The sequence below is a fragment of the Rhincodon typus genome, chromosome 2 (assembly GCF_021869965.1).
Source record: "Rhincodon typus isolate 14 chromosome 2, sRhiTyp1.1, whole genome shotgun sequence".
In the NCBI taxonomy this organism is placed as follows: domain Eukaryota; kingdom Metazoa; phylum Chordata; class Chondrichthyes; order Orectolobiformes; family Rhincodontidae; genus Rhincodon; species Rhincodon typus.
Window position 1 is genome coordinate 33,496,378 of NC_063333.1, and position 26,836 is coordinate 33,523,213.

The following is a 26,836-nucleotide window of genomic DNA, read 5'->3' on the forward strand; positions in this document are numbered from 1 at the left end:
ATCCGCTGTACCCGGTGTGGCCTCCTCTACATCGGGGAAACCAAGCGGAGACTCGGGGACCGCTTTGCAGAACACCTATGCTCGGTTCGCAATAAACAACTGCACCTCCCAGTCGCGAACCATTTCAACTCCCCCTCCCATTCCTCAGACGACATGTCCATCCTGGGCCTCCTGCAGTGCCACAACGATGCCACCCGAAGGTTGCAGGAACAGCAACTCATATTCCGCTTGGGAACCCTGCAGCCCAATGGTATCAATGTGGATTTCACAAGTTTCAAAATCTCCCCTCCCCCTACCGCATCCCAAAACCAGTCCAGCTCGTCCCTACCTCCCTAACCTGTTCTTCCTCCCACATATCCCCTCCTCCCACCTCAAGCCGCACCTCCATCTCCTACCGACCAACCTCATCCCGCCCCCTTGACCTGTCCGTCCTCCCTGGACTGACCTATCCCCTTCCTAACTCCCTACCTACACTCACCTTTACTGGCTCCATCCCCGCCTCTTTGACCTGTTTGTTTCCTCTCCACCTATCCTCTCCTCTATCCCTCTTCTATCCGCCTCCCACTCTCTCCCTATTTATCTCAAAACCCCCTTCCCCTCCCCCTTTTCTGATGAAGGGTCTAGGCCCGAAATGTCAGCCTCTCTGCTCCTATGATGCTGCTTGGCCTGCTGTGTTCATCCAGCCCTGCACCTTGTTGTCTCCATTCCTTAACTTGTGCGGAAGCCTGGGCTCCATCTAGTGGTTGAAGTTGGTCAGTATGGGTAGTTCTGGGATTTTAGCTAGTCAACTCCTACCACTAGATGGAGTCTGGTCAATCGAACCATGACTGTGATTGCAGTAATTTTTCCAAATTAATATTGCATTGTGTATTGTACTTATTCTGCATCTAGTCATGTATTTTATTTTACACCTTAATTCAGCTAGGAAGCATGGTACTCCTCAGGAGTGATAAAGTATTTCAACTTCCATGTTCTTCAGGTAAGAATTGTCTCAAGGAATCCAACTCTGGATTCTTGAGGGAACCTATAATTTATTTAAATCATGTCATTTCACTAAACATTGTGAAATCAGCAATAAAACAACAAAAAGTCAGAACTGACTGCAGCTTTCAATCACAACAAATAGGGCTCAAAGGTTAGCACTGCTGCCTTACAGCATCAGGGACCTGGGTTTGAGGAGGTGACTACCTGCGTGGAGTTTGCACATTATTCCTGTGTCTGCGGAGGTTTCCTCCGGGTGCTCCACTTCCCTCCCACAATCTAAAGATGTTCAGGTTAGGTGGATTGGGTATGATAAATTGTCCACAGTATCCAAGAATGTGCAGGCTAGGTGTATTAGCCTTAATAAAATGTGGGGTTATGGGAATAGGGTGGGGATCTGGATAGGATGCTCTTCCAAAGTTTGGTGAGGACTCGATGGGCTGAATGGCCACTTTCTGCACTGTCGGGAGTCTATGATTCTATTAAGATAATTGTGTTACATTTGAACTGATTGAGGCAGAGTCATACGGTACAGAAACAGACCCTTCAGTTCAACTCGTCCATGCCAACAAACATCCTAAATTAATCCAGTCCAATTTACCAGCATTTGGCCCATATCCGTCTAAACCCTTCCTATTCATGTACCCATCCAAATGCCTTTTAAATGTTGTAATTGCACCAGCTTCTACCACTTCTTCTGGCAGCTCATTCCATACACGCACCAGCCTCTGTGTGAAAACGTTGTCTCTTAGGTCCCTTTTAAATCCTTCCCTCTCACCATAAACCTATGCCTTCCCCCACCCTATCCATGCCCCTCATGACGTTATAAACCTCGACAAAGGTCAGTCTTCAGCCTCCGACATTCCTAGGAAGATAGCCCCAGTCTATTCAGCCTCTCCCTATAGCTCAAACCCTCCAACCCTGGCAACATCCTTGTAAATCTTTTCTGAGTTCTTTCAAGTTTCACAACATCCTTCCTATGGCAGGGAGATAAGAATTGCACAGAGTATTCCAAAAGTAGCCTAACCAATGTCCTGTACAGCCGCATCATGACCTCCCAACTCCTATACTCAATGCAATGACCAATAAAGGCAAGCATACCAAACACCTTCTTCACTATCCTATCTACCTGTGACTCCACTTTCAAGGAACTATGAACCTGCACTCCAAGGTCTCTTTGTTCAGCAACACTCCTCAGGACCTCACCATTAAGTGTACATCCTGCCCTGATTTGCCTTTCCAAAATGCAGCACCTCATATTTATCTCTGCCGCTGCTCGGCCCATCTAGAAAAATAAAAACAAAGAAGAGTACAGCACAGTACAGGCCCTTAGCCCACGATGTTGTGCCGACCTATTATCCTACTAAGATCAAATAACCCTGTATACCCTACATTTTACTACCCTCCATGTGCCTATCCAAGAGTCACTTAAAAGTCTCTAAAGTATCTGATCAAGATCCTGTTGTACTCTGAGGTAACCTTCTTGACTGTCCAGTATACCTCCAATTCTGGTGTCATCTGCAAACTTACTAACTATATCTGCTCTGTTCACATCCAAATCATTTATATAAATGACAAAAAAAGTTGACCCAGCACCAATCCATTGTCACAAACCGCTGCTCACAGGCCTTCAATCTGAAAAGCAACCTGCCACCACAACCTTCTACCTTTGAACCAGTTTGTATCCAAATGGCTGGTTCTCCCTGCATTCCATGTGATCTAACCTTGCTAATCAGTCTACCATGAGGAAATTTTTCACATGCCTTACTGGAGTCCATATAAATCACGTACACCACTCTGCCTTCACCAATTCTCTTTGTTACTTCTTCAAAAAACTCAATCAAGTTAGGAAGACATGATTCCCCACACACAAAGCCATGTTGACCATCCCTAATCAGTCCTTGCCTTTTCAAATATATGTAAATCCTGTCCCTTAGCAATCCCGCCAACAACTTGCCCATCACCAATGTCAGGTTCACCAATCTACAGTTCCATAGCTTTTCTTACCACTTCTCTTAAATACTGGTACCACATTAGCCAACTTCTAGTCTTCCAGCACCTCACCAATGGCTAATGATGATACAAATATCTTAGCAAAGGGCCCAGCAATCACTTCCCACAGAATTATAGGGGACATCTGATCAGGTCCTGGGGATTTATCCACCTTTGTGTCTTTTTAAACCATACAACATCATCTTCTCTGTAACGTAGACATTTTTAGGATGTTGCAATTTCTTCCCCCACATTTGAAATCTTCCATATCCTTCTCCACAGCAAAGTACTTGTTAGTATCTTCTGCCATTTCCTTGCTGATCTTTAAGGGGCTCCATTTTCTCCCTAGTCACCCTTTTGTCCTTAAAGTATTTATTGAATTTCTTTGGATTCTCCTTAACCCTATTTGCCAAAACTACCTCACGTTCCCTTCTTGCCTTCCTGATCTCCCTCTTAAGTATACTCCTACTGCCTTTAAACTCTTCTAGGGATTGACTCGATCTCTGCTGTCTATAACTTTTTTCTTCTTCCTTTATTCGTTCACAGGACGAGGGCTTTGCTGGCTGCGATGCCAGCATTTATTGCCCATCCCCAATTGGCCAGAGGGCAGTTAAGAGGCAACCACATTGCTATGGGTCTGCAGCCACATATAGGCCAGGCAGTTTCCTTCCCTAAAGGATATTAGTGAGCCAAATGGGTTTTTCCAGACAACTAACATGGTCATCACTAGATTCTTAATTCCAGACATTTATTGAATTCAAATTCCACCATCTGCCGTGGCGGGATTCAAACCCAGGTTCCCAGGATATTATCTGGGTCTCTGGATTAACAGTCCAGCGATAATACCATCGCCTCCCCTAACGTATGCTTCTTTCTTTTTCTTGACCAAAACCTCAATTTCTCTAGTCATCCAACATTCCCTGCACCCACCAGTCTTGCCCTTCACCCTAACAGGAACACATTGTTTCTGGACTCATTATCTCATTTTTGAGGGCTTCCCATTTTCCAGCCATCTCTTCACCTGCAAACATCCGCCCCCAATCAATCTCTGGAAGTTCCTGCCTAATACTGTCAAAACTGGCCTTCCTCCAATTTGGTATCGCGTGCATTTGGCCCATAAATCGCCCTTTCTATGCCCCTCATGATTTCATAAACCTCTATAACATCACCCCTCAACCTCCTACGCTTCAGTGAAAAAAAGTCCCAGCCTATCCATGTAACTCAAACCCTCCAATCCCGGCAATAACATGGTAAAATCTTTCCTGAACGCTGTCCAATTTAATAATATCCTTTGTATTGGAGGAAAGTCAATCTTAATTAACACATTGCCATCATATATCTGAAACTGGAGTATAATATTCTGTTCGATATTTCACCGGGGGATTTGAATAAGATTTAATGTATATCTAGGTCCGATAAACAAACACAATAACACCATAAGACACAAAAGAAGTGGACCATTTGATCCATTGAGTCTGCTCTGTCATTCAGGGAGGCCACAACCGCTTAGATGATCCTCGACATCACTTTCCTGCCCCTTTCCTGCATTAACCTTGTCACCGATTAAAAATCTCGCTTGGCATTGGATATTGCTACAACCCAATCTCTTCAGCCCTCTGCAGTCATAAATATCAGATAGAAAAGTCCCTCGGAAAAGAAATTCTCATCTCTGTCTTAAATAAGCAGTTTCTTAATCTGACATTATGCTCTCTGGTGCTAGATTCTCCCACAAGCAGAAATAACCCCTCCACTTAACCCTGTGAAGTCCCATAAGAATTAGTAAGGTCTTGCCTCATTCTTCCAAGCGTCAACGGCACAAGCCTTATGTACTCAACCTTTTCTCATGCCCATGAACAACCTTGAGAACCTTCTCTGGACCGCCTCCAATGCCCATCTACCTGTCCTTGGATAAGGGGGCCAAAGCTACGCACAGCATTTCAGGTGTGGTCCAACTTGTGCCTTGTGTATTTTTAGCAAAAAACTTTTCTATTTTTATAATTCATTTCCTTTGAAATAAAAGCCAACATTTCATAATACCTACTAATCTTGTACATCAGCTTTTTGTGATTCATGCACTTGACACCCGAATAGCTCAATGCTGCAGCTTTCCAGATTTTCCCCATTTAAATTATATTTCGCTCTTTTATTCTTATGCCAAAGTGTATGACCTCACATTTTCCCACATGATATTCCATTTGCCACGCAACCTGGCTAAATCCCTCTGGTTCCAGCACTGATCTCTATGGCACTCCACTAGTTACAGGTTGCCATCCTAAGAATTACCCCTCCAATCAAGTATCTATTAATACGCATGCTAATTTGCTACCATCAACATCAGAGGCTCTTACCTTAAGTAGCCATATGTAAGGTATCTTATCAAGTATAGTTTGTAAATTCAAATATATTGCATTGACGAGTTCCGCTTTATCTATCCTGCTTGCTACTTCCTCAAAGAACTAGAAGCCATGTCAATTCTGCTTAGTACATATTTCTAATGTTCCACTATTACACCTAACATCTGACATTCTAACATCAGTTGAAAGGTATACGTGTAGCTAACCAGCCTATACGGTTACTTTTTGTTGTTTCCCTCTTTTTGAATAAGGGTGGTTTCATTAGAAGTTTTCAAATCCTTTGGAACATTGGGGCGACACAGTGGCTCAGTGGTTAGCACTGTCGCCTCACAGTGCCAGGGATCCGGGTTCAATTCCAGCCTCGGGCGACTGTGTGGAGTTTGCACATTCCCCCTGTGTCTGTTTGGGTTTCCTCCAGGTGCTCCGGTTTCTACCCACAGTCCAAAGATGTGCAGGCTACGTGGATTGGCCATGATAAATTGCCCGTAGTGTAAATTAGGTGGGTTATAGGGGGATGGGTCTGGGTGGGATGCTCTGAGGATCGGCGTGGACTTGTTGGGCTGAAGGGCCTGTTTCCACACTGTAGGGATTCTATGATTTTCCAGATCCAAGGATTCATAGAAGATTACTACCAGCTGCTCAAGTAGATTATTAAAGTCCTTCCTTTAATCTCCGAGGACGCAATCCATCAGGGACTTAACAGCCCTCAGTCCTATTATTAGTTTCACTCATGTTTTCCCTGATAGTTAGTTATTCTATTCATTTCCTTTACCTATTTTACCCCTTGTTTATTTAGTACTGTGGGAATGCTATTAGCATATATTCTACCATGAAGGCTTAAGTACTATTATTTACTAACTATTATGAAGGCAAAGTATTATTCAATACCTCTGAACATTTCTTCATTCCTCATTATCACCTCCAAGATAATCGTGTTCATTTTGGCCCCTCACTTCCTTTTAATATATTCATAAGCTTTTACTGTATTCTTTTTTACTCCACCTGATGAAGGAACAGCATTCTGGAAACTTGTGATTTCAGATAAACCTGTTGGACTAAAACCTGGTGTTGTGTGACTTCTAACTTTGTCCACCCCAGTCCAAGACCAGCACTCCATATCATGCCTTTTTAAAAAATATATATTACTTGTGAGTTTACCCTCAGTTTACAACCCCTCTATTTTTATTGGATATATTTTGTTGGTTATTAAAATTATCCCATTTCTCTGGCTTACCACTCATCTTTGTTGCAATGTTTGTTTTATTGCCTAGAATTTGATACCATCCTTGACTTCCTTTGATAACAAGGGTTGGTTTATCCCTCCATAAAATTCTCCTTCCTCACTGGATATATCTTTGTTGTGAGGCACTATTTTCTTAAACATCTGCCACTGTTCCGCACTGCCTTCCCTGCTAAATTCCTTTGCCAGTCCATTCCACACAATTCCGCTCTATTCCTTTGTAATTACCCTTATTTAAGTTTAACAGAGTTGTTTATGATTCAAATTTCTCACTCTCAAATTGAGTCCTACATTTTACCATGTTATGGTCACTGTTTTTTAAGATCTTATACTCGGATAATTTATTAAACATGTCTCTATATACATTACCAGATCCAAAACAGCCCAATTCCCCAGATGGATCACAATATGCTGTTTTAGGAAACGATTCCGATTACACTCTATGTATTCTTTCTCCTGACTACTTTTGTCAATTACTTCCAAAATCTACGAGATTAAAGTTAACCATGATTCATGGCCTGCCTTTTGTGCATGCCCTCATTATCTCCTGACTTATTTCTGACCTTCACCATATGGATTGTATCTTCTAATAGATCACTTTTTGTTATTGCACATATTACATCTCATACTAAAGTCAAATACTACTGCATCCATTTGCTATACTTACCGAAAAAAAATTAAAGAGTGTTGCTAAGAATGCGGCATTTTCAGGCAGGAAAAATACTGAAACTTTGCTTAAACTGCAACTCAAGTTAGCCCGTATAATTTACGATAACTCAAACTATTCAAATAAAGTTTGAAAGGATACACTGTTATAATACGGTCCCTCCTAAATATTTTTATAATAAAGAAACATTAACATTAGACATCAACTGGTTTTGGTTTTACCTTTGGTTGAGATGACACTGGAGGTGTGCTCATCAGTGGTTTAAGAGGAACAGTGTTAGTCTGTGGCGTACTTATTCTTGGAGACACATACGACCTTGGGGACGATGCATCTGATGCCAATGACATTGGTGACTGATTAGACTGCTGGGCTGTTTCAAAAAGAAAGTCAATTTGAAATTATTCAACAGGGAAAATCTTATTTTTCACCATAAGACTCTACAGACATTGTGGGTGAGAAGAAGAATTGTAATTAGGATGCATTCAAGCCAAAATCAATAATGTGCGGAGGTTGAGGAACACAGCATTAAAGGAGCAGGAAAGTCGACGTTTCAGGTTTGCACCGTTCATCAGGACTATGATGAAGGGTGTAAGCCCGAAGTATCGACTTTCCTGCTCCTCTGATGCTGCCTGACCTGCTGTGTTCCTCCAGCTCCACACTGTATTGACTGTGACTCCAGCATCTGCAGTTCTTGCTTTCTCCTACATTAAAGCAAAGCTGTTAAAGGTACCAAGTTTCTGACAGAATATTTTCTCACGTGAAAGCAGCCCTGGGAAATATTACAAACCCAAATATTTTTTGAAGTTAAAATCACCCAAAACATATTTAAATGTATTAGAAGCCACAGATGAAACTTGGTGGACAAACTTAAATACAATGAGCATTATATTGCCCAAATAGATTACTCTCTTACTCTTTAACTTCCTTCAAAAATTAGCAAAATATTTACTTCAACACCTTTGTGTCTGCAAGCTCCAACATGATTACATTTCGATTTCGTTCAATTTAGAACAGAATGAAACTAAAATAGAAATTGTATCCCAGCAGTTGATTATCTTTGCATTTTTAAAACAAATACATATGTAAGATAAACAGGTGCTGCAAATTTAACTTAGCTTAAATATGTGTCCAAGTGTCACAAGATGCAGCAGACCTTGTCAAAAGTGAACGTGGTTTCACTGGCTGTCCACCTAACTGCCGATATCCCTGTTGCCTCCACAAGGTTGCCCCAAGCCATGCATCTTCTGATTTCAATTGATATGCAGTTACTTAATTTCCATGTTTTCCCACAGCTTGGACACTCCCTCTCTATCGAAGCATGCAATGTGCAATCCTGTTAAATGCAATCCTTAATCAATTCATTTTACAACAGCTCTGTGCTCAGCTCAGGAATTAGTGAATGCACAGGGTGAAACACAAAGAAATTAAGATGTAAATTACCATAAGGTGGCACATATCAGAAGCCACGATTTCAATTTCAGAATTTCTACTCGGGCAGCTCTGGGCTTGGTGTTTGGACATTGAGTGGAGTCTGCTATTTTGACATTGCTATGACATCTTTGCTGGACTAATGCTTCAATGGTCCTGACAAATGCGCTGAATACAAGTTCCAATTCCTAAACAGGGAATAATCCTAAAATAATAACCATGAAACCGCCAGACTGCTGTTAAAGGAAGGAAGGAAATCTGAATTAGAACAGCACATTCTGGAGCCAGAGAGTAAGCTATTGTGCAATGAGATGGAATTAAAGACCAAAGTAATGGCTCTCCCAGGTCAGAGCAACCATAACATGATTGAATTTTATATTTTGTTCGAGGGAGAAACAACTGGATCTAAGGCAAGTAATTTAAACTTATGGAAGGACAATTATGAGAGCATGAAAAGTGAACTGGTAAATTACATGAAGACTTAATTCAATCTCAAAAGGCAGACATTTGTGTGGATATTTTCAGAAGATACAAATCTGATATATTCCAACAAAGATGCCAACAAGGGCCCATAACATAGAAAAGTTAAAGGATAGAATGCAATTGAGCAAAGTTGGGTAGCAGGTCAGAGGTGGACAGAACATAGAAATCAGCAAAGAATGGCCGAAAGATTAATGAGAGAAAAGTGAGAGAAAACTAGCTAGAAATATAAACAGTTAGAAAGAGTTTCTGCAGTTACTTAAAGTTAAAGAAGTTACAAAAGTGAACATTAGTCCTATAGAAATTAGTCTGGGAATTAATCTAAAATGATATGGCAGATGTACAAGTTCTTTGCATCAGTCTTCATGATAGAGGACACATGCAATATTTTACAAACAGCTGTATAAAGAGAAAAGGGAATTTAAGAACATCACTGTCACCAGGGAAGTGGTACTGAGCAAACTGTTAGCACAAGTTCCCATAATCTTGATGCACTTCACTACAGGATCTGAAAGGAAGTGGCACATGGAACAGTGGATGCATCTGTTTTGGATTTTTCTATTTCCATTGATTTAGGGAAGGTTCCATTAGATCCCAAGATAGAAAACACAACTTCACTGAAAAACAGAGAGGAAACCATAGGCCAGTTAATTTAACGTCTGTCATGGAGAAAATGTTAGAAGCAATTGAAGGGCACCTCAAAACATTTAAAGGTAATCAAACAGAATGGTTTTCGAAAGGAACTTATATTTAACCAATTATTGACATTCTTTGAAATAACAGTTCTGTGAATGAAAGGGAACTTCTATGTTTTGTAGTTAGATTTCCAAAAAGCATTTGATAAGGTGCCGCGTCAAGGGTTATTGTGGAAAATAGCAGCTCATGGTGTAGGGGGTAACGGATTAGCAATGATAGAAGACTGGCTACCTCACAGGGAATGTGTAAGCATAAATGGTTCAGTTCCACGTTAGCAAGATGCTGTGTGCAATGTGTCACAGCGATTAGTGTTGGAACCTCAACTTTTTACAATTTATCTAAATGACTTGGATGAGGAAAAGATGATGGCTAAATTTGCTGATGACACCATGATGGATGGAAAGTAAATTGTGAATACTACACAAGGAGGCCACACAGGGATGTAGGTGGATTCAGTGAGTGGGCACAGATCTGGTAAATCAAGTGTAATGTGGCAAAAGGTGAAACTATCCATTTGGCAGAAAGATTTAAAAGAAGCATATTATCTAAATGGCCAGAGACTGCTGAATTGAAATGCAGAGGAATCCAAGGGTCCCTGTGCATGAATTTCAAGAAGGCTAAACTGCGGGGACAAAAATTCAGAAAGCTAATAGAATGCTTATCATTTATTCCAAGAGAAACAAATACAAATGTACACAGTATATGCTTCAGGTAAAGAAGACACTGGTGAGACCACATCTGGAGCATTGGTACAGTATTGGTTTCCTTAAAAAAGAGCATTGTAACCTTTACTAAACTAATATTCTCAATGGGAGAGGGTGTTATCTTATGAGGAAAAGTGGACAGGCTAAAACTAAGATCCACTGGAGTTAAGAGTGAGAGGTGACAATTTAAAGATATAAAATCCTGAAGGGTCTTGACAGGGTCAGTGTTGCGAGGATATCTTTTTGCGGGGTAAATGTAAACTAGAGGTCATGGTTTAAAAAACAAGGTGTCACTGAGGATTGAGTTTACAATCAGATTAGCAATGATCTCATTAAATAAATGGCAGGTTTGAGGGGTAAAATGACCTACTTCTAACACGCATGTTCACGAAATCTATACAAACATACAAATGTAGTTGGCCCAGAAAGGCATTCATTTGCATGAAAATTGCAGGAAAGCTGAAGCCAAATAAAAGTGGACAGAAAAAGTGACGTCAACCTGGCATCAGAAATGACAAACCTTGCCCAGTTTACCCTCATTAACACGTGAAGACATGCCAAATTGGGTCAGTTGTCCCACGTGTCAAGCAACATCCGATGACAAGTATGATTCCATGACTACGATTGCTATGAAATTGTTACATATGAAATCTTAATTTATACTAACAGCTGGATATACATTTATTACAAACATTCTGAAAAGGAGACTTCTTTAATCAAGGACATTGTCTAAAGCAGCAAAACCATTACATTTGCTGGTTATTAAACTCTAACAATGCTCTTAAGTAGTTCAATACCATCCAATGACAAAGCAGTCCATTTGGCAGGACCCCACGTCCAATTTTAACACACAATGCCTCCTTCACCAGTGTAGAGCAGCAGCATCTGCTATCTATAAGTGCATTGCAACAACTCACTGGCACCTTCCATGACCACCATCAACAAGAACAAGAGTAGTAAGGCAGCAGGCAACACTGTCATCTAACTGCCCTCCATACACTATGACTTACGATTATTTCATCATTCCACACTGGGTCAAAAACCTTCATCACACATACAACTGCAGAACTTCAAGAAAGCAGACAATCAGAACCCTGACAAAGACCACTGATAATGGGAAAAAATGGTGGGCTTGCCTCCCAAGAACAAATAAAGAACTTGTTGGAACAGTACCCCAATAATGTCGCTACCTTCAAGTGAGGGGAGAGAAAGACAAAGCCAAGCATCTAATCAGTTGCCATTCACCAAGACTATAATTACATTTTTAAGTACAGAATCAAGTGCTAGTCTTGGCTTCTGACTTGTAGTGCAATGCAATTATAGTGACTTAAAAAATTGCAAGAAACATAACTCATGACTTTGAGAACTTTAAGGGCATTTGATGGTGGATGGATGGAAAGACTAACTAACAAAAACAGCGTGTGTGCAGCTATTGTTCCACGACGATACACTCAAAATCAAACTAAGCATCACAAGAGATAATGCAATTTTTGAAACAAATAACATTCAGTGTACAATGAATTTGTGACCTTCTAGAAAACATCATGCGAGAAACCAGACCTGGCCACACCGAACCTCCATACCTTCCATCGGGAGGTACCTCCCAGGTGATTAGTGTACTGACTTTCCACCAACTGAACTCAGTTTACAGCCTTTGAAGTTAGCGTACAAATATTAAACCAGTTATTTCTGGCAGTGGGGAACAAACAAGCATGTTTTGAAGGCTCTGACCACTTTAAGTCAAAACAGTATCACAATTTAAACTATCAGTTCTGAATATTTTCAGAATTTTCAGCAGTTTATAATCAGATTATAAAAGAACGATATTAATATCTGACTGAAGACTCTTAGTTCTGAGCTATGTTAAACCAGCAAACTGAACAATTTGACTCTCAAATGATTTAATTTTTTTTACATTTTGAAGTGTTGCCCAATTGCACTGATGCAAGTGAAATTTGGCTGACTGAAATTTTTCTTTGAACTCAGTCACACAAGGTAAGAAAATATTTCTTCAAACAGGTGCCATTTGTACTCAAATTGTCCACTGTGCTAACAGCAGAAACTCCAACCAAGCTGCAAAGTGTGGAATTGGAAGGCTCACAGAATAAGACATGTTAACTTGGGTCATTTCATTTCACAGCTAAGAGCATTTGCACAGGTGTATTAACACCGTCTTAAAAAAAAACAAGTATACACTGGTTTATGAATGAATTATATACATTTACTTCAATTGCATGTAAATTAATCAATTGGAAAACATGGGTGACTTAACAGTGGTGGTTAATAGGTAAAAACTGCCACAGGTGATTTGGTGGTGGTGGGAAAAGCCGCTCAGTTGTTCGTGATAGGAATGCCAGACAGAAGTAGGGGGGAAATAATACATTTACTTCAATTCTGCAAATCAAATGGTAATGTACTCAAACAGATTTATAAAATACATATTTACAAATATTTAAGTTCTAGCTCCAGAGATGAAAAGTGTTCTGCTTAACTTCATTTTTCTTGTCAGTGATAATCTCTCATGCCATTCAACCCATTCTCAGACACAAGTTTTGACAAAAATAGCATGTCATACAAGACAAACTAGGAAAACAGAATTTCAGATATTTAAAATGATCGCTGCAATTAATGATGTAAAAATAATTTGTAAAGTGAGATTTAAAGTTGAAAACTGATGCTCACCCATAATTCAATAATATGAAGAAGAGCAAGGCAGCAAATGGCTAACTCAGCAACTGAACAAAAGTAGAACAACAAAGGTGATAGGACAGTTAATCAAGGACAAGGAAAGCACTACTCCCAGTTTTAATGTTCATGTTCTGAGGACTTTTCACACTATTATGAAAGTTGGAGACATTTTACTTGTGTTTTCGCTGATCAATATAAACTCTGACCTTTAAAAAGCTGAATGAAATCTGTTGGGCAACTGTCATCACATCGTAAGAAAGCAACTTGTCGACATGCTTTGGAATGGAATTGCACAGAAGGAGCTTTATCTGCACTGTTATAAGCAGGACTAAACTCCTGTGAAGATCCCTACTCTATTAGCTTTGTTGATCAACTGTCACTTGTTATCCTAATTGCAAGGTTATCAAGTCAAACAAAGGAGCATTATTGATCAAAGGTGAAGACCAAATTGAAGCTTTAAGATTCAGCTCAATCTTTTTCAATACTATTTATGAAGTACCAGTTTGAATTGGTTCCTACTTGTATAATTGTTGCTGATCTTTCAGAACAGTAAAGTGAATGACTGAAAAGGGCAATACAATCTGCAACAGGACTCACTCACACACCCATTCGAGGCAGAATTTCAAGGCAACTTTTTAAAAAATATGCACAACCATGAATTAAATACTGGGAATCGTAGTGTATTAAGAATACAAGTTTTAACCAGAGGTTTAGCAACATTCTCACCAAAATATTTGTCGAGCAAAAATTTGACTGCCCAAAGCAGTAGAATTTTCCTCATCCAGCTGGAAATACTTCAGCAAGGCCTTCCATTACTGGTATGAGGTAAATGATCTCCTCCCAATATTAATAGCCCTCAACTGGATAGGCACATAAAGAAAGTGAACAAATCAACGCATTCCAAAATACATGATAACATTTTGAACCTCAAGGGACGGTTTGGAGGTCACTGCAATTTTTAAGTGCTGATAGAGAAGCAAAAGTACATATTATTTTAACCTTACCCTGAGAAGACAACTGTGCAGCTTGGGAAAGGAGAGTAGTGATGCTTAAAGCTGATGGTCCAGCCGTGAGGAGCTTATGAAGCATAGACTGTAAGGAAGCTTGTGTGACAGCAGCTGTAAGGACTGCAAGACAAAAGGGAAGTGCTTCCTTAAACTTCTGCTATGCAATGATAACACGTAAACTATTCACAATAGGTCAAGTAAAATTAGAAGATCTTTGCTATTAAATTCTGATACAACAGACCGCAACCCAATAATTCTAGCAGGTGATTAATGCTGTCTCAACTTAGAGTCTGAATTCCAACTTAGGCATTAGTTCTTTTGAAATAATAAGCCTGTTTTCATTTTTGGCTGAGCCATGAGAAATCATTAAAAAATGCATCACCAAAATACAGGAGCCAACCCTTGCATCTAAAGTGTAATCATCTTAGAAAATACAATTGTTGAAAAGAGAACATAGAAAGACCTAGATTACTGACCTTTGTAAAAGCGCATGCGGCATACAGTCAACTCTCTCGACATGGCATCCAAGTAATAAAACATCCTTTTCAAACTAGCCAATATACTTTCAAAAGTTATGCAACAATTCTAGTACTTACAAAGCAGATAATGGAATACTTATAACGAAAGTGCAATCAAGAGCAATCTGCAGCACAACATAAATGAGCGCTTAAACTGAAAGATCTGCGGATGCTGTAAATCATGAATAAAAACAGAAGTTGCTGGAAAAGATCAGCAGAGTTCTGAGGAAGGGTCACCTGACCCAAAATGTTCACTCTGATTTTTCTTCACAGATGCTGCCAGACCTGCTGAGCTTTTCCAGCAACTTCTGTTTTTGTTATAAATTATTATTTAACTGTCACACACTATACAGAAGTTTAAGACCATAAGACATAGGAGCAGAAATTAGGCCATTCGGCCCATCGAGTCTGCTCCGCCATTCAATCTTGGCTGATAAGTTCCTCAACCCCATTCTCCTGCCTTCTCCCCGTAACCCTTGATCCCCTTGATAATCAAGAACCTATCTATCTCAGTCTTAAATGTACTCAACGTACCTGACCTCCACAGCCTTCTGTGAGAGTGAATTCCATAGATTCACCACTCTGGCTGAAGAAGTTTCTCCTGATCTCTGTTCTAAAAGGTCTTCCCTTTAGTCGAAGGCTGTGCCCTCGGGTCCTAGTCTCTCTGACCAATGGAAGCATCTTCCCAACATCCACTCTGTCAGGTTATAACTCTACATATAGGTTACACCTCAAAACCTCCAACAGGTCTTTTAAGTGTCTAAATATCTGCAGAATCAACTGAATTATTTTTTTTTTTAAAAGGCATTTCCTAAGATTCTTGTGCCTTCTACAAAAGTGCAAGGCTCACTGAATCACTGACTTGATTCAGATTAGAGAACTGGCATGGCAATTGAAGGCAACAGTCAACAGGATGGACTCTTCAAATCAAGAGTTTCCTAGTGGAAGATAGAAGCATCTCTGCTAAAATGCAAACTTTGCGGACAATAGAAAACAGCATGAAATGCAAGTTATTTAGATAAATTTGATAAAATTACATGAGGCAACACAAAGTAGTACAGGCAACAGTAAACATGTGAAGTGCATGACAGAATCCTATGGAAAGCACTGCCAAAGTGACAAGGCAAAGCATAATTCTCAACATCAACATGCATCAACAAGCAGTGACATAACAAAATTCTTGAATCTGAGGCACTGAGTTTGGCTCAAATCTAATCAGGATTTTTATTTTAAATTGGCAAAGCCACTTCGGTTTCAGGGAAAAGGATGATGATTTTGAAATGCCACTAATATAAAACAAAATAAACTGAATTAATCTTGTCAAGTCAGACTTGAGTTATAAAAAGACAGAATGAGCGTGGGTTCACCTGGAAATCATCAAACAAGTCAGCACAAGCTACCTGTATAGTCTAATTCACCAGCATGACTTAAAGTTGTTCATTTCACTTCAAGAATTAAAGTCCATTGAAAGCACTCAGGAAAAATGACGACTTGGCACTTAGAGAAAGTGAGCCATTAAGCAAAACAGAAAGACTTTGGTGATGATACTTATTTTCTCTAAAAAAAAAAGCCAAAGCATGAAATAAATTTCCACAAAAATCAGACCGTATTCTCAAACATCTTCCTTGCTTTGCAATGTGAATCAAACCACAAAACCTTCAAGATCCATCGATGCTTTCTCCTATTCCTACAGCCACTTGTACAAAGTTCCACCAGTGTGAAGAAATGAACTAAGTTGAAGTTTCAACACAGTACATGCTTCAAATCAGAGCTAGCACTGAACCTGCGTTCAAATCAACCTTATTGTTCTGTTGTTTCAACCAATACGATTGTCCATGCACCTAGTATTTTAAAATGCTCTTAAGTCTTGCACAGCATTTCGACTCTTCACTCGTAACTGCTGAAAATTCCAAGTTAATTTTTAAATCAACAATCAGTAAGTGAAGAGATTGATGTTCCAGATCTGGGTGTTTAAAATTCTTCTGATCCTGACTGCAGCAGATAATGACACAACGACTAAACTTGAAGAACAGACGATCAAAGAACCAGGTTTCCAAACCTTTGTGGTGAAATACTGACAGATCAAGTCACCATCATGAAATTACTTGAATTTTAAAAAAACACTGAACATGTTTTTCAAAAAAGGATATTGTAAGAAGTCAATACAAGGGGAATTGAAATCTACTGAACTAACGAAATGCTTACACCTATATCTAACCAATTTCTTCACTCTTTGGCAAAAGCAACACTCTAGTGAAAATTTTTCAGCTGGAATTTGCCCCCATGTTCAAACACGATTTTTCACTTGGGGCGCACTTATACACTCACACCATATCCTAACACTTATGAAGCCCAATTCAATATGGCAAACAACGGGGAAGATAGAAAGTTAGGTCCAACATTTTGATTAACAAGTCCTGGAGAAGCTGCTTCAGGAGACTCCAATCAATGCCTTACAGCTCATGCTAGTGGGGGTCTTCCATGCCTTCATCACAGAGGCTACTCTATATTTACTCAAATCACTTGAACCAATTTGGAATTATAACTCAGCAATTATGTCACTGTGAAACCAATCCTACAAACATTTCCTCCTCATATGCAATATATCTGACTTCAACTAGACAAGTGCTCTTACACAAATACCCATTTTCCTCATACAGAACTTTAGCATTGCTGAAAATTCATTTTTTATTGAATTTTTATATCTTGCACTGAAAGGTAATTCTCCAAAAATACCAATGTAAAGCAAAATTTATTTTTAAAATACCAATTTTTGTAAATTCTTCATAAAAGGTGGGAATCACTGACGAGGTCAGCATTTACCGTCCATCTATAATTGCCAGAGAGCAGTTAAGTGTCAACCATATTGCTCTAGGTCTAAGTCACATGTAAGCCAGTATAGGTAGGTATGACAGATGTCATTACCTGAAAGGAAAAAGTGAACCAGATAGGTATAAACAACAATGACAGTGGCTACTTGGGATCAGCTTTGAATTCAACAAAAAATCCAGGATAAAACATAATTTCCTGACATGATGGGATTTGAACCTATGACTCAAAAACATTTGCCTGATGTTCTGTATTACTAGTCCAGTGACACAGTCACTACATTAACGCATCCCCTTAGATGATGATTCAAAGTCAACTGGCAAGCTTCATTTAAGTTTAAGCTAGGTAGGTTAACTCTGATCAGTCAAGGGGTGGTACAATGGTTAGCACTACTGACTCTCAGTGCCAGGCACCCAGGTTCAATTCTAGCCTTGGATGACTATCTGTGTGGAGTTTGCATGTTCTCCCCATGTCTGCATGGGTTTTCTCCGGGTGCTCCTGTTTCCTCCCACAGTCCAAACGTGCAGTTTGGTGGACTGGCTATGTGTCTAGGGTGGGAAATGGTAGGGTAGGGGGTGGGTCTAGGTGGTATGTTCTTCAGAGGGTCAGTGTGGACTCGATGGGCTGAATGGCCTACTTCCACACTGCAGGGATTCTATGATTCTAAAGCATTGCTCTGAGAAATGAATCAAAGAATGAATGTCACCCATTTTCTTTTTTTTTTGAGTTTTGCGTATATCCATGTTCTTTTTGTCTGCAAAGAATAGCACCCTGCATATTTTTGTCGCTACCAGTACACCCAACTGCACTACACTGCGAGCCTGACTGGCAATCTTAAATTGGTTGTCAGAGTAATTTTGATTTAAGCAGGATTATTTTCCAAATCTTGAGCAATTGTGGAATTACATCTGATGTTGGACACTGCTTTTTGCAAGCATGTGCTGGTTGGGTACAGTTGGCAAAAGCTTCAACAAAATGTCTTTTTCAGCAATACTTGCGCCATTATTCTAAACTATGGACTGATAAGAATGACATCTTTACCAGTTTGATTTCAGTAATCAAGTTGCTTGCCTGAACTCTAACGAGTCACTAAAGTATTACAAAACTATGTCTATTTCCATACTCTGCCAAAACTCAAGTAGCCACAACACAACTCAAATCACTCTTAAGTGAATAACACCATTAAGTTAGAAGACAAAATTGCTAGAAGCGATAATTTACAACACCCCAAATTGTTCAAGTTCTGCATGTTCTGCTGTGAGGCAACAATCTATGATCAACAGTGGAAAAACATACAGAACCTAAGGTTAAGCAAAACGTTAAAAACAAACAGACCATCTAACCACCCATGTGAAGTACAACAAACTACTTTGCTGTCATGGATGAAATATGGAGATTTAGACAAGTTGAATTGAAGTAGTAGTATCTAGCTAGATGTATTTTGAACAAAGTTGCAGAAATGCAAACATTGATCTTCAATAAGAAAAGCTAGCATGATAGATGATTACATATTTTTAAAATATGAAAATTAAATTAATTCTCAATGCAAATATAATTAACAATTTCCACAAGGTCAGAGATGGATCCTTAATTGTTCTTAAAACGGTCTAATTAAAGCAGAATGATGTCATTCAAGATAGTTACATTTATGTACATAGAATATTATAGACCAGATCAAACTCCCTCAAAATACATCTTATTCAAAGTCAAGTGTAAGGCATTGTGTTCCAGATACAATTCAATTAGCTCAGCTACCAGAAACAAAACCCATTTCATTTTTACACGACAGTTATAAAACAGACAAAATAAAAAGAAATGGCTTAACTCTAACTATCAAAATGCTCAACAAAACATATGTATTAACTACTACTAATTAACTGTCCCAATACAGTAACATCCCATAAACAGACTTTTGGCAAAGACAAATTCATTAAAATAGATAGTCTTACACGCAAGTCTAGCAGCAGGAAGAGAACCTCAGCTTTTAGATGTAACAGACAGAGGAATAAGAGCTTCTACATCCAGCTTCAAAACTCCAGCAACAACTGCTAAATCTAAAAACAAACCTGGTTCTGTGAGGAGCTGGCAGTGTAGTTGAGGTGGGTAACCTTGTACTTCAGTGAGCAGTTCAAGTGTCATAACATTCAAAGCTATGGGCCTAGTGCAAATTTAGTGTAGCACTGGCCAGACAGGCTTGATGGGCCAAAGGGCCTCTTCTGTTCTGCATGCAGAGATGATGATAAGGCAATTAAAGACAGGGCTGGTTGGACGACAGTGGAGTTAGAAAATTGGATTACGTAGAAAAAGGCAGCAAATGAAATGTCACCTTGATAAGAGAAGAATCCAACTAAAATCTGCAAAGCAGAGCGGCAAGACCACAGTATGTTAACAGTTATCAAAGAAAAATAATCCAAAGCTCTTTGAATAGTATAGCAACATGCAATGGATTTTATGGAGGACAATCTCAATAATCCAAGGAAAATTAATAGCCATTTGAGCAAAACTGGTCTAACAAAAGAGAGCACAAATCTATTTAGGGTAAACTGTGTTCAACTAAGTTGATTCGAATTTTTGATCGACTAATCGATGGGGCAGATGAGAGAGATGCAAGTGCTGTGCATGTAAATTTTCAAAAGACATTTGATATTTGGCTTCCATCTTACTAACAAGCCTAAAAGTTGAGAAATAAAACTGGCTAAAAGACAGAAAAATTGTGGCTATTGTTCAAACTGGTTGGAAATTTATACAATGATGTTCCTCAGAGTTCAGCACACACACTATCGTCATTTTTGATATCAATTAATGGCTTTGATTTGGGGGCTCTACTTTGTACGAGACAGATTAACTGAAATGGTTGCTGTGATAGGAAATGACAGTTTCATAAACCAATGGAAAAGTTAAGACCTTTCTCCATAACAGAGAAGGATAATTACAAATTTTTTAAACCATTATGGGTTTAGATAGAGTGGATCAAGTACAATAGATTCTAGTTATGAAAGATTGAGAATCGGAAGGCATAGATTTAAGGTGATTAGCAACAATACCAGAAAACGCAAAGGCAAAAAAAGTCAGTGGACGGCTCTGCCTGATGAAATAGAAAATACTGTTTGAATACTAACTTCAGAAAGGAATCAAATAAATATTGCAATAAAGTACTGCATCGAGTTGGGAAAAGATTAAAAAATTTGGAGTAATCAAATTCCAAGTAGCTGGCACAGACAAGAATGAGATAAATAGCTCCTGTTGCACTGTACTTGTCCATGCATAATTTACACTGGAGTAGGAAAAATACAAATCCACAGAATTCCAGGAAAACAAATGTCAAATTTAAACTGAAAAATACAGCAACATGGAAATTCAGATACACATCAACTAGGTTCAAAAAGTCCTATGTTGAAAAAAAGGGCTCAATTCTACAAGGTTATAATCAAAAAGAAATAAGCTATCTTCAATTTAGATCTGGTTCACATTACCAAATGATACAAAAGCATTAGGAGGAACCGAAACAAGATTTATTAGAACAGTACAAAGTTGTTAAGTTATACCCTTTATGAGAAGAAATTTCTCCTCATCTATCTTAAATGGGTGACCCCCTTATACTGAGGTTATGCCCTCTGGTCGTAGATTCTCTCACAAGGGAACCAACCTTCCCCAAACTAATCTGTCAAGTCTCCTAAGTATCTTTTAAGTTTTAATAAGATTGCATCTCATTCTTCTGAGTTCCAGTATGTACAGGCCCAATCTAATGAATCTCTCCTCATAAAACAGCCCCTCAATAACTGGCCAAGTGAACCATCTCTGGACTGCCTCCAATGCCAGCGTATCTTTCCTTCAATAGGGGCCCAAAACTTTTCACAGTAGTCCAGCTGTGTTCTCACCAGTGCCTGACATAATTTTAGCAAGTGGTCCATATTTTTATGCTCCATTTCCTCTGAAACAAAGGCCAACATTGCATTTGATTTCCATATTACCCGCTGAACTCAAATACTCGCTTTTTGTGATTCATGCATCCCAAACCCAACTCCCTCTGTTCTGCAACTTTCCGGTCTTCCTCCATTTAAACATTCAGCTCCTTTATTCTTCCTGCCCAAGTGCATAATCTCACATTTTCCTATGTAATATCCCATCTGCCAAGATTTTGCCCACTTGCTTAACCTGTCCAAATCCCTCTGCAGATTATTTATTTCACCATTACCACTTGCTTTTCCAACCAGTCTTGGGTTGCCCACAAACTTGGCTACAGCGAATTTGCTTTCCTCATTCAAGTTATTAATATAGATTGTACATAATTGTGAACCCCAGCACTGATCTCTGTGGCACTCCACAAGTTACAGGTTGCCATCTTGAAAATACCCTTTCCTAACTCTGCCCTCTGCTCATCTGGCAATGCTCTATACGTGCTAATATACTACCTCCAACACCAAGTGTTGGCACCTTATCAAGTGTCTTCTGAAAATGCTAACATACCACATTCACTGTTTTCCGCTTTATCTACACCGCTTGTTACCTCCTCAGCAAATGAACATAACTTTGTCATTCAGGATTTCGCCTTCATGAAGTCATGCTGACTCTGCTTGATCATATCATGTATTTTTAAATGCTCTGCTATTACATCCTTAATAACAGATGCTAACATTTTCCTAATAACAGATCTAAGGGACTTTTGATCTTTAGTCCTGTTAGCTTCCCTAGCACTTTTTCTCCAGGTGGTGGTTTTTGTATTTATTTCCTCTCCTCCTTTTGCTCCTTGAATATGTAGTAATTTTGGAATACTATTTGTGTTTCTTTTTACTGTGGAGACTGATCCAATGTAATTATTCCAACTAAATAAAAACCAAAAGAACTGTGGATGCTGTAAATCAGGAACAAGGATAGTTCTGAGGAAGGGTCACCAGACCCGCAATGTTAACTCTGTTTTTTCCTTCACAGATGCTGCCAAACCTGCTGAGCTTTTCCAGCAACTTTGTTTTTGTTCCTAATTATTCCAACTCCACTGCCAGTTCCGAGATTCCTATTATTTCCCAGCCTCATTCTCTAAAGGGACCTTTGCTCACTGACTTCTCTCTTCCTTTTTATGTACATAAAGAAGCTGGTGTTGTCTATCTTGATATCACTTGCAAGTTTATTCTCCCTCATTTTGTTTGATTGTCTTTTGTTGGTTTTTAAAACTTGAACAATCCACTTGCTAACTACTAACCTTTTCCACATTGTATGTTTTTTCTTTCACTCTGATAACATCTTTAACTTTCCTGGAATCCTCTTACTCACTGCAATATGTCTTTGCTGTGAGCCATGGACTATTTTCTAAAAACATCTACTCCTATTCCTCAAACATCTTTGATGCTCAACACCAGTCCACTTCAGTCAGTTTCGCCCTCATTCCTTTATAATGACCCCTTTCTCAGCATCACATAATAGCTTCTAATCCAAATTCCTCTCCTCAGACTGAACTGAACGCTAAATGCTACAATGTTCTGGTCATATTTCTAAGGGGATCTTTTACTCTGACATAATATTAAACCTGCTTCACTACGCATTACCAGCTCCATAATTGGCTGATTCTGATCCTTCACTTACTTTAGGAAACTCCCAAATACACTATCAATTCTTTCTCACCCAATCTAACTAATCCAATCCACATGAAAATGAAAATCATGTATGATTATCATACTGATTTGGTTACATGCCTGCACTACCTCTTGATGAATTCTCTGTCCCAACACAGAGGTACTGTTAAGGGGCCAAAAGACCTTCAATGTCTTCTTTCCATTTTTATTTCTTACCTTCATCCTCTTCAGATTCATGATCATTCCTTGTTACCATATTTATTCCATCCCACACTAATACTACTAGTCCACCACAATTTCCTTCCTGTCCTTTTCAAAAAGTCACATAGTCATGAATATTAAGTCCAAACTTTGATCTCTTTTAACTATGACTACGTGTTGGCTACAATATCATAGCCTAAACCTGTTTTGTTGCATTCATTTATTTTATCCCAAATACAGCGTGCATTCAAATCATTAATTTTACTTTTCAAGCCATTCTCTACACCACCCCATCCCCTCTTTTTACTTTACTGACTGCTCATTTTCAATGTTTGTATACTCTGTCACGGTCTGGGTGTCATTATCCAAATACTTCCATATCCTCCTCTTTTTTAAAGCCTACATTTCCCCTTTCCCAAACCCTCCACCAGTCTAATTAGTTTAAAGCCCCCCTCTACAGTCCTAGTTACCGGCCTGTCCAGTGACACCACCCACCGGCTAATAAATATTCATGCTAAATTTTGTATGCACACATTGTGTTAGCTGGAGCATTGACAAGTCAAGACATCATAGTTTAGAAGTTGTCAAATCTGCACGCAAAGGATTTTTACAAAATAACTTGCATTTGTGGGTTGTCAGCGACACTGGCTAGATTCATTACCACTCCCAATGGTCATTGGAAACTAAGTGCAATGCCGACAGTAAGATATTTCAAGTATTCATACAGAACTAAATAGAAAGAATTGTTATTCAAAATATGCAGAGGAGCTTATGGGAAGATTTAATGTGATAACACAGCAAGTTAGGTCATTTGGAAAACACTACCCAAAAAGGATGATGAAAGCAGTTTGCATTTCATCTTTCAGAAAAGGAACGGATGCATGTGAAGAGAAAAACGTATGGGATGAGGAAGTAAAGTCTAGCAAGTGAAGAAAATTGGGAAACGCTCCAAAAAAACTTATTACAGGCAAATTGGACCAAATCTCTTTCTACACTGCAAGATTCCATTCAATGAAAATGGCACAAAAACAGGAACAGTGGGATTAAAATATGTGATTTCACTGGGTGCACTGCTATATGCACAAGCACCATGACCCAACATTTAAAAATCATCTTTGGAATTACCTCGTTATCACAAAGTTCCAACTCCAATAAGCAATGGTTACATGGTTATCAGGATCAGATCAATATCGTCCTCCAGTTAATAAGTGAATTCAAGGGTACGTTTGGATATGAGGCAAGGAAAATGACCATTACACTGTGACAGCCAGAATAAAGTTCAAACACTCAAACAGTGGAAATCATGTTATAATTCAGCAGTTTTACTAAATTCCCAAGGAAAACCTAAGAGCTGTAAAGTTAAGTGGACAAAATTCTTAAGTTTAGCAAAATCTTTGGAAAACAAAAAGCAACTAGATAACTTCAATTTCAAACCACAAGAAGTCACAGGTTAAAGACATAAGGTACTGGGAGTAGATTAAAAAAAAAGGTCTAAGCGTATCAACCTCAAGTTACCTGGGAAGAAATGGCAGTGAGCATTACAGACTGTATAAAAGACAAAACAAAGACAAAAATGAATCTCAACTGAAGATTCTACAGAACAAGAGTTTCAAATTAATTGAAAATTCAGAAAGCACATGATGATGAATTATGAACTGTAGAAAGGCAAACAAGCAGATTAAAAGAACATGCAAAAGTTGGTTAATAAGTCATGCTGAAGGCTTTCATTACTACCAAGAAAGGTTTTCTTGCAACAAGTTAGAGAAGATAGGATCACTCAGCAAAGAAGGTAGATGGAAAACTTGCACTGAAATCTTTGTGACTGTCCTTTGTATCTCTTTGTGCGTCATGCCGAAATCCATCTGGCTCACTAATGTCCTTCAGAAAAGGCAGTCTGCCATCCTCACCTGGTCTGACCTATGTGACTCCAGACCCACAGCAATGTGGTTGACTTGCAAATGCCCTCTAAAAAGGCCTCGCAAGCCAATCGCTACGAAACGTCAAAGAAATGAAACAGAACGGATCACTTGGCATCAACCCAAGGACCAGAAAAGTCAATGACAGAAACAGCCCTGTCAACACTGTAAAGTCCTCCTCACCAATATCTGGGGGCTCGTGCCAAAATTGGATGAGCTGTCTCACAGGCTAGTCAACATCAGCCTGACAGTCATACTCACAGAATCGTAACTTACGGACAATGTCTCAAGACACTACAATCACCATTTCTGGATACATCTTGTACCACCAGCAGGACAGACCCAACAGAGGTGGCGGCACCACAGTATTCAGTTGGGAGGGAGTTGCCCTGGGAGTCCTCAACTTTGACTCCGGACTCCATCAAGTCTCGCGGCTTCAGATGAAATGTGAGCAAGGAAACCTCCTGCTGATTACTATGTACCATTGTCCCTCAGCTGATGAATCAGTACTCCTCTATGTTGAGCTTAGAGGAAGCGCTGAGGATGGCAAAGGCGCAAAATGTATTCTGGGTGGGGGATTTCAACAGTGGCTCAGCAGCAGTACTACAGATCAAGCTGGTTAGATCCTAAAGGTCACAGATGCTAGACTGGGTCTGCGGCAGGTGGCGAGGGAACCAACAAGACAGGAAAACATACATGACCCATTCCTTACCAACCAGCCAGCTGCAGATGCATCTGTCCATGACAGTGTCAGCAAGAGCGACCACCACACAGTCCTTGTGGAGACAAAGGACCTTCTTCACGTTGAGATTAACCTCCACTGTGTTGTGTGGGACTATCACCATGCTAAATGGGACAGACTTCGAACAGATCTGGCAACTCCAAGACGGGGCATCAACAGCAGAACTGTACTCCAGCACCACCTGTAACCTCATGGCCCGGCATATCCCCCAGTCAATCATTACCATCAAGCCAGTGGATCAACGCTGGTTCAATGGACAGTGCAGGTGGGCTTGCCAGGAACAGCACCAGACATACCAAAAGATGAGGATACAATCTGGTGAAGCCACCTAAACAGGACTACTTGTATGACAAAACAGCACAAGCAGCAAATGATAGACAGAGCTAAGTGATCCCACAACAAAAAATCAGATTTAAGCTCTGCAGTCCTGCCACATTCAATTGTGAACTGTAGTAGACAATTAAACAATTCACCGGAGGAGGCAGCTCCACAAATATCCCGATCCTCAATGATGGAACAGCTCAGCACAATAGTCAAAAGACAAGGCTGAAGCACTTGCAGCAATCTTCAGCCAGAAGTGCCGAGTGGATGATTCATCTCAGCCTCCTCCAGTGGTCCTCAGCATTACAGATACCAGTCTTCAGCAAACGCGATTCACGCCACATGATATCAAGAAACGGTTGGAGACACTGGATACTGCAAATGCCAAGGGCGCTGATAACATTCCGGCAACAGTACTGAAGACTTGGGCTCCAGAACTTGCTGCTCCCCTGGCCAAGCTGTTCCAGTACAGTTACAACACTGGTATCTATCCAACATGGAAAAT

At 39.6% G+C, this 26,836-nt stretch overlaps 1 protein-coding gene across 5 annotated transcripts in view; it reads right to left on the minus strand.

The window, feature by feature from the left end:
• The window catches only part of waca (WW domain containing adaptor with coiled-coil a), a 120,967-nt gene that overhangs the window by 34,834 nt on the left and 59,297 nt on the right, over nucleotides 1–26,836 (minus strand). For all 5 annotated transcript variants that reach the window (XM_048609713.1, XM_048609728.1, XM_048609720.1 and 2 more), the window contains 2 exons: nucleotides 14,235–14,357; nucleotides 7,456–7,604 (listed from right to left, as the gene is read on the minus strand). In XM_048609713.1, coding sequence (XP_048465670.1) covers nucleotides 7,456–7,604; nucleotides 14,235–14,357 — 272 coding nt within the window. The remainder of the gene's footprint in view (nucleotides 1–7,455; nucleotides 7,605–14,234; nucleotides 14,358–26,836) is intronic.